At 55.8% G+C, this 13,923-nt stretch overlaps 1 protein-coding gene across 1 annotated transcript; it reads right to left on the bottom strand.

The window, feature by feature from the left end:
* Nucleotides 1-1,000: 1,000 nt before the first annotated feature.
* On the bottom strand, nt 1,001-2,360 carry C8A04DRAFT_28245 (uncharacterized protein; the record flags this gene model as incomplete). Its single annotated transcript, XM_062780574.1, has 2 exons — nt 1,001-1,265; nt 1,339-2,360. 2 exons carry the CDS (start codon nt 2,358-2,360, stop codon nt 1,001-1,003), a joined length of 1,287 nt encoding a protein of 428 aa, XP_062637495.1.
* Nucleotides 2,361-13,923: the final 11,563 nt, after the last annotated feature.

Raw genomic sequence — 13,923 nt, 5'->3', positions numbered from 1 at the left:
GTTGAACCTACCTACACAGGAGTGTAATGTGGAGGACTGCGGTACGTGTGAGCGGCTGGGCTTGGTTTGCTTCCATCGGCACTTCTTTTGATTGCTCTTCTCAAGCTGACGAAGAAATTACCCAGTTGAGAAATGGGCCAGGGAGAAAAAACAGGAGTCGTTCGCAACGCAATGCAGGACTGCCAGGAACGCGTTGGCGCGCTAATTTCTTTGTCGAGTGGAGAGTGATAGACGCTAACGGCATCAACTAGGGTTGGCCCATGGTTGGCGGTGTGGGGACAATGGAAGGGCAGGTTGGCGTCGGGAGCTGGGCCGTCAACCGCGGCAAGCGGGAGAAGGGAGAGGCTGCGGCACACCTGCAGGGAAGGGCCCCGAACGCCGAAGATCTGGGAATTGTTCAAGACTTTCCAATGCATGGACTGGGCAGGTAAGGGAGCTGGTCTATGATGGAAACTTGGGGCCCACGGAACTGTTGGTGAAAAAAAATGAGATCTCTCTTTTAGTCAAGACATCTAACGTATTTGCAACAATATGCACAACTCGTGGTTCTGTACACAAGGGGAACTTGTCACCCTTCTCTTCTTGTCAAAGACAGTGGATAAGGAAAATAAAATAGAAGGAAAGCGTAAAGTCAGAGTATCCGAGCCACCCACCCCTCGAAGCAAGGCCACCACCGTCCCAAGAATCTGCCTCCCAATGTAGTTATACCGAACACCAACCCCAATTGCCCCCCGGTTATCCACATATCGCGTACATTATTCGTACAAAGCGTTGAAAAGAGGAAAATGAGACAAGGAAAAGAAAAGAGAAAGAAAAGAATTGAAAAAAGCCGAACCCCGAAAACCCAACCCATCTTGTGCCCCGACGCCCAAATTTGGTATCTACCCAGAAAAAGAATGTGAAATATATCCAAACAGAAAAAGAAGGACACCGCTCCTTTGTTAAATCTGGTGATTTTTTTTTTTCTTTTTGTCTTTTTTTTTGTTTCATCTTCTCAGCTTCACCTCCCCCAGTTGTGTCCCTGGCCGGCATCACCCGCGGCGAGGGGCTCCCTGCTGGGCCGCATCGACGGAGGCATGGAACCGAGCATGTTGGTGCCACAGAGCGGGGGGATGCCAATGGGAGGCAGAACACCCGGCGGCGGAATCATGTGGCCCAGGGGTGCCATGGACCGCGCGCTGGGGTGCATGCTGTCGTAGCCAGCCTCAGCGCGGAAGTCCACGGTGCCAATATCGAACCGCTTGGAGCAGCCATCTTCCATATGCCTGAGAGGATAATGAGTTAGCATCGGATGTTTTGTTTTCGCCTGGATCAAGTTCGAGTGAGTATGTAACTTACCTCCTCAGGGTGTCCTTGCGGGCAAACATGCGCGAGCAGTAGTCGCACTTGTGGGTGCGTTCGCGGAGGTGGACGCTCTGGTGGTGGCGCTGCAGGTCCGTCTTGCGCACAAACTTCTTGGTGCAGTCGGGGACCTGGCACGGGAAAGGGTACTCGCGCTTCTCGTCGTGGGTCTCCATGTGGGCCTTGAAGTTGTAGCTGCGGCTAAAGAGCTTGCCGCATCCCTTGACCTCGCACTGGAAGTTGGCTTCCTCCTTGGTCGTCAGCCGGCGCGGCGCCCTCTTGGGCCGGTTAACCCGGTACGCATGCCTCCGAGTGTCGTGGTGCATGAATGCTGACGGCGGCGGGGGCGGGGCTTGATAGTAGTGCTCAGGCTCAAGAGGCTGGAACTCGGGCTTGCTCCACGAGGCGGACCCGTTGTCGGACAGGTAACCGGTTGAGGTGCTGCTGGCATACGGGCCGCTGTCTGAGGTGTAGGATGTGTGGATCGATCGCGGCGAAGGGTAATGCGACGCCTCGGTGCTTTGGCTGTAATCCGAAGCCCCTTCCATCTTCACTCGCGGGGTCATAGGGGCCGGGACCGAAGTGGCCGGCGTGTAAGGAGTCCTCATCGGTGCCGGAGACCGGGGAGCCGACGCCGTGGGCGGGGGCGTGGAGGCATGGAGCGAGGGCGGGTGGCTGGTCGGGTGCGAGTGGTAGACATCGTGGCTGTAAGGGTAGGTGGTGAAGCTATCGTAGTCGGCAGACAGGATGTTGGGCATGGCGGAGGCGGACGAAATCGGGTGGATGACCGTCGCGCTGTTCCAGTCCGAGTGGCCCATCGAGTCAAGGGGAGGAAGAGACAAGTCGGCGTCCATGGAAGGGGTCACGCAGGACTGGTCTCCATACATCGAAGAGATCTTGTATTGTTGCTCTACCATGCCCGGCGACGGGTAGTCAAGCGAGGACCTCTCTGAAGGGCAGTATGTGTTTGCAGGAGATGAAGGCGACCTTGTGAGGGCAGGCGGCGGGGTGTGCTCCATGGTGAATGACTTGAGCATAGGAAGTGCTCGTGGGCTGAGGCGTGGGTTATTTATTTGTTGTGGCGGGAGGTGGCCTTGGAGAAGAAGGAGGGTAGGGTAAGAAAGGCACGCGGCGTAAAGCTAGGCCGTGTTTGTTGGATTGTAGTGGCCAAGGGGGGTCCGATTGGTGCTTAGGAGCGTTGGGTCTTCGGAAAGTAAAAAGAAGGCGAGGGAGGGAGGGAAGATATAGGTGGCCCGGGCACTGGTCCGTGATGACTGCTCAGATGGCTTCTGAGGACGGGGACATCAAGACCAAGATGGAACTTAAGAAACCTCGCGCGTTGAATATGTGGGCCGAGTGATGTACAGATGAATACGGCAATGGCTTGTGGGAATCGAAGGATGCCGTGTGTGTCGGATAAGGCAGAGAGCCGGGGTTTCTTCTCATATTTGTAAATGGATGAGATTTCTGCCTGGCTAATAATGGAGTCTCTCTTCGAGCGTGGTGTGCTGGGGGCGAGAGATGCATCTTGGGGGACATTCTGTGAGAGAGAGCTTGACAAGGGGGCCAGGGGGGGTGCGCAGCGAAAGGACGGCGACCAGGTGCCAGGGTTCAGGGGGGTCAGCAACAACCCTGCACTGCAGTGGTCTTCTTTTTTTTTGATCTTGCAAGGCTGTCGGGCACCAGCCCGATGAGGAAAGATTTGGCTCGAAGAGGTGTCGGCAGCACCCGCGATCCGGCTAGTGCGAGGGTGTTGGGGGCTCAGAGAGGTGTGGCTGGGGACTCGAGTCTGGAAGGGGTGGTGAGTAAGGAAGGGGGGTGTCGCGAAAAGATGCTCCTCTCGGGAAAAAGAGTGTGACTTGGAGGAAAATAGCAACGCTACACCGTGTTGGGAGCAGTGTGTCTCAAGGCAGCAGGGGTCGTCTAAAAGTAGCCAGGGGAGGGGCCCAACTCTCCCCTGCTTGGAGCTGTTGGATCCCGTTTCCAGCTCTGGTGGGGCATCATCCTCCAACGAGTCCCTTCCTGGGCAAAGCTCATCGAGATTCGGCCAGCCTGCGGGGTCCATTGTCTGCGAGCAAGTCACACGCCGGCGCGCTCACTCTCGTCGCCGATGCGACTTGGAGCTTTGCGTAGCACACTCCGGGAATCCGGAGGTGGCAACAAGAACGCAGACCCAACAAAGTTCCATTTGGGGGCTGTTGTCGCTGCTGACAGAGTTCTTTGGTGGGTGGGCCTCGTCTTTGGAATTTTTGCGAGTCGAGTTGTTCGTGTTGCTGGGGCGGCCGGTGTCCTTGTCCCAGCGGGTTTACTCCCTCGCCTTAGCGGACCGAGACCGCTGAAAACGGTCGCCAGAGCGTGAGATGGTTGAACTGGCAGCTGGCAGCTGTGACGGCGCCGATCAACAGTTGCACCCCGCAGGTCGAAATCTGGGCATAGCGGCCCTGAGTTCAACCCGTCCGGACGGGAGGCGACCCAAGGACGGGGTTGAATGACGGGAGACCAGGGCGGTATGCGGTTGGTTGTCCCGCAACAGGCCTGGGGAGCCATGCGCAGGCACAAATCGATACGGGCTAGGTCGCGGAGGATTCGCGGGGCCAAAATGTACTGCCTCTGTACTTGCTAGCAGCCTTCCGCGGTCTCGAGACTCATGTGGGGTGGGTGAGCGCTTGCGCGCTTGTTAGTTGCTGCGCCTCCCGGTTTTTGGCTGAAGCGAAGCATCATGGCTCAAACGACCTCTGTACCTAGTGTATTCATACAGCTAGGTGCTTCGGTACTATGTTACTACCTAACCTAGTCAGTATGCTATATGCCGCAAGCATTTAGCATCTGTAAGTAAATTTTGCATTGCCGGGAGTGTTAGATGTCCTGTGTATTCTATTATTTCGCGGTCGGTGATCTGTCAATCGAAGAAAATCCCACCGAGTCATGGCCTCGCGCTATTGCGGCCATACCTTCGTCGGGCATTCTGGAGTGGGACCAGACGCTAGTGTGGAGAGCTCGAGGCCAGGCGCGGTCGGGGAATCGAGACTCGGTGCGAAAATGGAGGACAGGACTTGCAAGGTACCGGCGAGTTCCTGATGGCCAGGTGGGAGGCCAGGTTACCGATGGGTTGTCTTGCCTTCCCGCCCCCAAAGGCTCGGCCTCAAACTCTCCAAAGCACTCTCGGAAGCGGGGTTGGGATACATAGCCATCATAGGAAAACTACGGGAGAAACCTAATACATTGGAACGAGGTATCCCTAGATAAGCTCGTTGGCACATTGGCCGAGGCGAATTTGAAATTTAGATGCAAACGCCGGATGATTCCTGATGCGCTTTTCTAGCGATGGAAGTTATCGGGCTGTGACAAAGAACAACAAGTGCAAGTGACGAGGTGAGCAAGGCCCGCAGGAGAGAACTGACCTGATTTGTCACCAGCTCCAGTTGTTTGCTCACCGGGTTATGCGGCAGGTGCGATCTTCGTCCGCAGCCTGACCCCCACTAGTGTACATCGCAGAAACAGCGACAGTCTTCTGAGAGCCGGAGGAGAGTTTCCCTTCCACTCTCCGGCATCCCGCCCCGAGCACGTCCGCGGCCGAGCCTTCCGTACCGTACCTGCATCACTGTGGGACCCATTATCCTACACGTGTGGTGTAGTGTAGTGTACACTGGAATCATGCCGGCTTGTGCCTATCAAAGCAAATCGCGCCAGATCCGGATTGGATCCAAGATTGATGAATGATTTGAGTTTCCGAAGGAGCCTTTGCGCGGAGCTCGCAGCACCGACCAGGTCTTCCTTGCGCGATGCGAAGGCTAGGATGCAGAGCAGGGGGCCCATGAGAGAGTTATTGTGGGGACACGGAGCCCATCTCGGTGCCGTTTCGCCCGCCGTTCCCGCTCCCGTTCATCCCAAGCTTCGCTCCTGGGCGGCGTTCGTCAGGACCGCTCGTTCACCACCAGGATGGTGGCCCCTCCCGCAAGTTAGGAGGTGTTTAGCACGGGATTCCCGGCTCGCGTAGTCGCAAGGTGACAGAGTATAAACTACGCAGAGCGAGAAGCCAATGACACTGCTCCACTCGGTCTCTCTGAAGACGATCGCTCTCTGCTGAGGTGAGCCCCACACCCACAGCCTCAAGCTCGATACGACCACATTGCCCAGGACTTGACGTCCAGGCAGCGACATTATCGAAAGGCTGTTTTTTTGTGTGTGGTGGGATGAGTGGGCATCGTCAACCAAATATTGACGATCAGTTCTAGTCTTACGAAGAGACTGAAGTACGATGCCCTAAACAGGAAATTCGATGAAAGCGAGCCTGGGCCCCAGGGACCGATGTTGTCTCCTCTGTGGGAACCACCGGCGGAAGAGAAATGACAATCGCCGTTATCAGTAACAAAACTCCTAATTGCGGAAATAGCGGACAAGTGTACGCAATCAAGGGTTGTAAAAACGTGGCATCCCGGTCAACTACGGATCCGTATCGCCCGTCGATGGGAATATCTCTTCTCGGGTTCTCTCTGAGGCTCAGGAATCTGCTCTGTGTCCAAGTGCGCAGGAAACGCAGGATCCCCGGCTTGTGAATCTGAAACACGGCATTCCCTTCGCATCGGAGTGAAGGGCCTCGTGCGGCGCTGCTCACCTCACAATCGACTTGCGGAGTTCGGCCTGCTGTGCTGTGCCCGCCCCTGGACGCCAAGACTGCGTGGGTTGGGGAGCGTCGGAGTGGAGGTATGTCGATCATGAGTGGCCCTAACGTTCTGTCTCCCGGACCTAGGTCCGGCTCCATTCATCGCTTTTGAAGGAGCGATTTCGGCTTGTTTGGAAAGATGGATTCCAAAAACAGCCAGTGACGTGCACGACATTTTGGTCTTGAAACACTACAGAATCCGTCTCGCGTATAACTCCCATCCAGAAAATACGATCTAATCGTCTGATTGAATCTTCATCAAGTGACCTTGGAGGAATTGGACATACGCGGGAGTCGGGAGCTCACGGCTCGCGCGATTCGCGTCACGATGACCGGTCGAGGCAGCCCCCGCTGGCATCATACAACACAACTACGGTACATACACAGTAGTACCATGCGTGACGGGAGCGAGCAACGACTGCGCTGCCCGAACCACTGGCGAGAGTGCCCTTGGCAGTGCCGGTAATTGGAAACCCTTCCCACCGACCACTCCACCAGTCTACGGAAATGAGGGTTTGGTGAATACTCGAACAGCAATCAACCAGCATAGTACCTCGGAAAGATAAGGCGGTACCCTGCTTGACTGGATAAATAGGAAAAGATTGTACCAAAAAAACTCGGGGGAGTGCGCAAAAGGCGGCCCAACGTTTGCGGGTTTTCCGCAAAGCAGGAATCAAATCTTGAGGCGATCAGCACAACATGGGTCGACCATGATCCCCGCGTGTTCTCACCCCGCTTCCCCAGTTTGGGCGCACAAGCCAGAGACTAACCAGACCTGGCATTTTGGCTTCAACCGTCGGCTTGGTTTGAACGGGTCCACCGGGCTCGCAAAATCCGCCGACTTGGATAAAAAAGGTCCCGTCTGTTGAAGAGAACGAAGAAGCTATCCTTGGATGCGGTCATGGGTTCCGTTGCTCTCAATTCTTCATTTCCAGATTCCGGCTCACATCAGTTCTGGTTTCTGCCCAGATCGCTCTCGCGTAGCAATCCCACCAATTGCCCCCTGCGCCTCAGCACCTTAAATCCTTCACCACTCGCGGTATTGCCTTCTGCTACAACACTTCTCAAGGAACGGTGGCCGGTTGGCCAGCGAGGCTCTTGTAGCGGTGCATCAAAGGATTTTCTTAAGATTGCGTGGAGAAAAAACGTGAGCATTATTGCAACTTCCAATGTTGACTGTGCGGACCAGCGCTCCACCTACCGTTGCAGCAATGCGACTGCGGTTGCCCACACCGGCGAGCGCAGCGTCGTGACTGGACTCCACCTTTCTCCCCCTGTTCATGCAGCCAACCGAGCAAGCGAGTTTCCGCTCACACGTGCAAAGGCTGCAGGCTCGGATCTCGTCAGCATCTCAGGGACAAGAGCAAGGAATGGCTCGGAATGCGTTTCGTTCCCTATTACACTAACGTTAGGACTTCTCGTATGTTGAACCCTACGCAAACTGGGGCAGCGCTGACCATCGCCAGTCTGACCCGGGAATCCGATGACAACGTCGAGCATCATTTTCGCAACCCAGAGCCCCAATTGGGCGACGGTTTGTTGGTGATGATGAGCGCTCACGCATCAGCAGCCAACAGTTGACCAGGATTAGGCGATTGGAGGACTCGGCACAAGCCGCCCCTGATCGAACTGGTACAGATCGTTTTATCACCAACCAACAACACGAAGCCCCCAAACCGTAACATCTCGCCGAGAATTTGTGTTGGCGAAAAATAACAGGCGGGGTATTGCAGCGCCGAACAGAATCATGAAGGCACCGATCAACCGAACTTACAGTCGAGATATCCATCGGCGCCGAAACTCAGCGCAATGCCCGCTGGCGTGAGGTGCAACTCTGCACTCCGACATAATAGCCCCACGCCACGGGAAAGCCACAGATGGATGGGATGGATGGGAAATGTTTCGTTTCGTTTCCCACAGGTATTTTACCCCTCTTGGGAAACAGAGAGGCACAGCCACCCCGAAACATCCGCAGGGTGGGGAAAAGCAGATCGCTCGAAGCGGTCGACAAGCGAGCGAAGCGCAGCCCAGCATCTTCCCAAGGTTGGGGGTTGGGCGAGATATCCGCCGATTTGCGCGTTCACGGACCATGCGGGAGCTAGGCTCGTCGCGTGGAGATGAAACAGCCGAGCAGGAAACAACCAGAATCCAGATTGCGCCATCTTTTGTTGGACTCCTCCCCACTTGGGAGCACTTGGCTGCGTTTATCTTCGCACTAACAAGTCGCCTGCAGAAGAGCTATGCCCAAATCGGGGAGGGGTGAAGGGGCAAAATCAAGAACAAGACCCATGGATGTCACATCGGGCGACCCACACTGAGAGAATTTTGCCCAAATTTAGATCACGATGGTGATTGGGGTGTTGGCTCGCTTCTCTGCCCATCCATCATCACCAACCCACCCAGCGAATCGACAGCCCCGATGCCCGAAGCTATTTCCGTTTTTCCTCGGGCAGCCCAGAGATGTGGCGGAGGATGTGATAAACTTTGTTTCATGAAACATCACGAACTAACCCCGTCCAACTCCGCGGGTCCGGACACTTTCGCACACGTGAGGAATTAGCTTCTTCGATTTCCGGCTCATTTTTTTTTTTGCGACTGGTGGAGCTGGACGATAGTGCCATTGGCGATGCGGCCTGTGGACGTCGATTGACGAGATAGACTGGTGTTCGCTTTGCTCCTCAATTCTGAAAGCCGAATGGTGCGAACCACCGAAGTTCTTGCGTCGCTGCCTTCGCTGCTGGTTTCTGCTTGGTCAAAATTCAAGCCACAATGCAGCCATGATCTGGTCTCCGAAGTTTTCCTCCATCGCGGCAGACGGACACTTGGCAGCGCCGTTTCCCCCGAGGCTAGCCTCCCTGATCAGCGGATGCACGCACCCTCGCTCGCTAAACATCAGCGGCCCGCGAGCACGGCCCAACGCTTGTTGGTTTGCTGGGTGCGCCTGTCTCAGATCTCCCCTCTCCCTTTCTCATTGACGGAGGAACCCGCTTCGGTGACGAAGGTGTAAGTGAGTGAGACATCCACGCAGAAATGAAAGCTGATGAATAACTGCCCGCAGCCTTGTGGACAACGACAACAACAACACTTTTGTTGATGCGTCAGCCGCCAACAGGAGGCCAAGCCGAGCCAAATCGCCCTCTGGGCCATCCGGACACCCCACGCATCACCAACGGTCCTCGGGCAGGCCGCCGCCGCCATGAATTCTATCCTATTAGGTAACTTCTCAGTCTCAGCTTCAGACCGAAGGAGTTGGCGATAGGACCCTTTATCCTCGCCTTCCTTTTTTTAACCTTCCCCGCAACCCTACCTGTGTGACGACACAAATGCGTGAACACAACATTAACGACCAACACCGGGTCAATTCCTGCAGAGACGAAACGAAACACGACCGTTTACCGATGCAGAGACGCATCAGAGGTGGGACAGATCCCTCCATTGAGTCAACCAACTACCTCACTTACGAACTAACGACACCACACGGCAAGTAAAGCCAAGGCACAACACGATGTGCGCCCGTGTTGCCTAGCTCAGGGCGTGATGCGTGATGCGTGATGCGTCTATTTTTGTTCCCTTTCCAGAATCCATTTGAGCATAGATTTCTTTTCGCCATCACGGATATTGATTGCATTGTCACAACGAAGCAGACGAGTAGCCTGATCCCGCTTCAGGTTTCGTCCAACTGCATACCGGATGGGGAAAGTTACCCAAGGTTCTGTAAGTTGGTCGGGACATGGGGTAAGTGTGTATGTAGGTAATCTAGTAGGTATCACCACCTTGCCCGCAAGCCGAAGTCAGTTGCATGGGGGGCCGGACACCAAGCGGCAAATCAGCATCCACACGCACACAATACCCATTCTCTTTTCTGCCACAGCCTTTCCTGTTCTTCTTTGGTGGTATCACCCCGCACTTCGGCAGCGTTTCAGATTATTCTTGATGCCAAGTCAAGTCAACTTGTGCTGCGCTGCGCTGCGGGTGAGCGAGCACAGCCCACCTTGCCAAAATCTGGTTGCCTGGGGCGCTCGGCTGCTAGCAGCACCGGCAACACCCATCCACTGAGCATACATGCACCTGAGAATCGTCGGAATCATTGACAACCGGAGAGAGTGTGTGTGGGGGCGTGTATGTAACGGCACAGCACGGGTTGAGGTGTGGCTTGTTCAAAATTTAATCATTTTTCTTTTGCCCTTCTTTTTTTTACACGCAAATCCTCCCAACCAACATAATCGGATGGCACCAACTATTTGGAAACACCACACACATACATACCCGCTAATATCAGGGCTAGACAAAGGGGTTACGGCACAAGACGAGCGTTCGGGCCCGTCGGGGGGAGGGGTCAGTATTGATGATGGGAAGCCTGGAAGATCTCTCGGTGATAGTTATCCCCGGGCAGTTTTGAGTTTGGGTTATCGCCATGAAGTACACTACAGTGGGAATTGGATGGGGTGCTGCCAGGGGAGTGGATTTTGCCCACTTTGTGTGATTTTATCGTTATTTTTTTTTTTAAAAAAAAAATCTTTTTATTTTAATTTAATGTCTTGATTTTTGAACCCACTTCTGTTCCCCTCTTTTTCTTCGCTCCAACTTTGGTCCCCTGCAGAGATAAATGGGGTGCTTTCTCTCTCGCACCATTTAACTCGGTGCCTGCGGCTAATCTGCACGGAGCTTGCCCAGATTGGAATTTATGGTTGACGGGACTGTGGCTGATGGGCTCGACAGCCGCCCACAAGCGCAGCCCCCATCCCCCCGTTCCTGTTCCTGGTCCGCTCTGGTCTCCGAAGCCCCGCGTCCATCCGGATCTCATCCTTTCTGGCCCCCCATTTTCTCTCCGGCCCCCAGTCTGCTCGTGGCTGTCCCCCCATCCCGCCACCCCCACTAAAACCTCTGGGAATTGGCGAATGGGAGGGTTGCGATGCTTCGTGTGATGTGCGGGGTGGCTGTGAGCTCGAGCTGAGGGGCAGGCAGGCAGAACGATAAACCTCCCGATAACCAAGCCATGCCAGCCCCGATGGTACGCTATGCTCTGTTCTGTGTGCGTCCTCGTGGTCTGCCGCCGGCCGCTGCCGCGACAGGCATCACCAAGAAAGCGGAACCATCACGAGTCAGCGCGTGCAACACCGTTATCCTTCCTCTTCGATGCGAAAGGCCCTGCCTGCTCAATGCTCATGCCACTTTCAAACCGAAAGAGGGGAAACCCTGACCCGCGTTGTCACATCCACCAATATTGATATCGTGGGAAATAACATCGCTTCTAAGCTATCGGTCTCTCCGTGAATGCGTCGCACTCGGATGGATCCCTTCGTGCTCACGCGTACTATCGATCTCCCACTCATCTTTCCCAAATCTGGGCCAAGAGTGACGAGACATTGGACACGATGGGGGAGTATCGTGGCCAAGACAGGTAAGGTGGAGGGCTACCCTTGGTCGCCTTGAAGGCATGCTTTCGTTCTTTTACCTCTTTGGGCGCTCGAGCAACGACCCTAGGAATTACGTGCCGATGAGTGATCGGGGTTGGGTGTGTGGTCAAGGTCAGGGCAAGTCCCGTCGACACTACACTAATCAGCCCACAACGGCATCACCGGGCCAGCCAGATAGCGTATCCTTTCTCGGGTTTCGATTCTTCTCAGCCGCACCCCTGCTTCCCCGCGAGCCAGTCGCACCTGTCGTGGGGACGGGCAAGGCGAGTCGTTCTGGAAACCTTCTGTGCATGCCGTCTGTGCCGTCGGCGTGCTTCTCTCACTCTCTTGGACCAGTGAGATGTGAGATGTGAGATGTGAGACTCGATGAGAGAAGGGACACCCCCGACGGGCATGTCAGACTCTCAATCTGACGCCACCCTCCTCGGATTGCGAAGGGCTGTTGCGGGACGAGAATGTGGTACATCCACTCATTCATCTTTCTGAACCGGTTTGTGGTGGGTGGAGGTTACACACTTATATGCAGTCTTGCGGCGCGGACATCGAGTCTCTCGTGGACTCGGCCTCGCTGCCCAGTCGGAGCGAAGGGTGAAGGGGCTTCGGGATGTGCGTGGGATCAGGATTCCCGCGAAGCCCTCGCCAGGAACGCCCGGCCCCGCAAGTTTCGAAACAAAGTGCGATCCTAGACCCGGTTGAGGAAGAATCCGTTGTGTGAGATCTGGAGGGAAGGGGATACACACACGCTCTCACACATCTCGATTGTTCGCTGATGTGGGGAGGGGGGTTGGTGAGATACACGTGTGCTAAAAACAGCCGTATTTGAAACGAACATGGGGGAATCCGCCACAGACGATCGGTTTGATACCTGTTGTTGATGAGTAGTCTCTATGTCGGTGCGGATTCGGTGTTTTTCGCATACGTCCTTCCCGACGACGAATGGCGGGGGAAGAGCCGCACATATCGCCCATCCTCACCACTTCCCCCGCCAGGAACGAGCGGAGAGGACGGGCGCGACGCTGAGGGCCTCAACCCACGGGCCCGGCGCGCGGGCATGGCGGGCATGGCGGGAGACCGTTTGCGGCGCCCACGTGGGGAAGCATCTGCCACCCTTCCACCCGGGTCCGGAAATGAGCTGGCGGCGTGACGAGGCACAGAGACCCGGCCGGGCTGGCCGATGAGGTCGTCACGGTCGACTTAGTGGACGTCTCTTGGAGTCGCTTAGTGGGGAGTTAGGGGACAGGGACACGAGGTTCGCACAATAGCACGATGTTACCGGCGCGGTGGAGAGATCGGTATGGCCGTGGTGGTAATGCGAAGCCATTGATGAAAGGCCGTTGCCTCGCGTCATCGGCTCCCACCCACAGCATCATCTGTTCTGGTAGCTTGCGACCTGACTTGCCGACCCCTATCCTCTCTACGATCATGGATGGCCGCGCAAGAAATGACCACGTTCTTGGCTGGTCCCTAGGTCGGATGCAACGGCGGGGGTGGGGAAAACCTACTCGAATGGTCGTGAGGGTTGCACTGTGTTTTTGATGCGGGCAATAGTCTGGGTGGGATGCATGGAACATTTCGTCTTTCCAGAAAGCTTCTACGGTCGGCGGAAGCGAGGGCGACACAAGAATCCAGGGCCTTGTCGGCGTTGCAGTATGGTCTTCAGCGTTGCGGGAAGCAGGAGCGTCGGCTTGAATCGTGCCCGTGGTTCCAATGGTGGGGTGCTAGTGGGTGTCGGAAAGAGGGACGCGCATCGGGATTGCCGTCGGCGGGGTTCCAGAGCAACACAGAACGTCCTTCGGGGGAAAGACAGCACGGCAGCGCTGTCCACAACCTAAGTGCCCGACACACGAGAGCCCCGTATCGTGTTGCCCACGCCGTGTCGGCCCCGTGTTGCGACAAGACGTGCCCGAACGCAACTGTGATAGGCGACCACAATACTGTCGCAATTAAACAATCGCCGAATCATGCTGGACGCGGTGACACTGTGGTACTCTCTAGGCGAAGGAGGGGGGGAAGAATTAAACTCCCCGCGGGATGCGAACGCCCTACCTAGGTAGTTGGGGGGAGTTTGGTTGAGCCGTCGACTGATGGTTTTTGGTTCGGCAACAAAGTTGCGCTGGAATTTCGGCGACTGGTGGGGGTTGATTGGGCGCTTTGGGCACTGCGGGCGCTGGGGGGTTGGCTCGGGCAGCTCACCTCGGTGTGACTGGTGGCCGTCGGGCAGCTGCCAAAACTTGACCCACTTTCAACCTACCTTTCCGAAATGTCGCCAGGCAGCACCTCCCACGTGACCTTTAACCTCTAAACCATCAAGTCGGCGACTCTCGATCTACAATTCATCAAAGCGGCATCAATAAAAGCTCTCTAAAACCGAAGCTGGGTTAGAAAGGCACAAAATATTGCAACACAGGAACGCGCCTTGGGGTCGCGCGGCCCGGAGTGGGGAGAGAAAGGGTGAGGGCAAGCTTTGACAAGGAGCGACGACGGCGACAAGCTCTCAAGGTA

Source organism: Dichotomopilus funicola (genome assembly GCF_033296635.1).
Source record: "Dichotomopilus funicola strain CBS 141.50 unplaced genomic scaffold C8A04scaffold_27, whole genome shotgun sequence".
NCBI classification, from domain to species: Eukaryota; Fungi; Ascomycota; class Sordariomycetes; order Sordariales; family Chaetomiaceae; genus Dichotomopilus; species Dichotomopilus funicola.
Note: the sequence above shows the minus strand (reverse complement) of the source record. Positions and strands in the feature narration are given on the sequence as shown.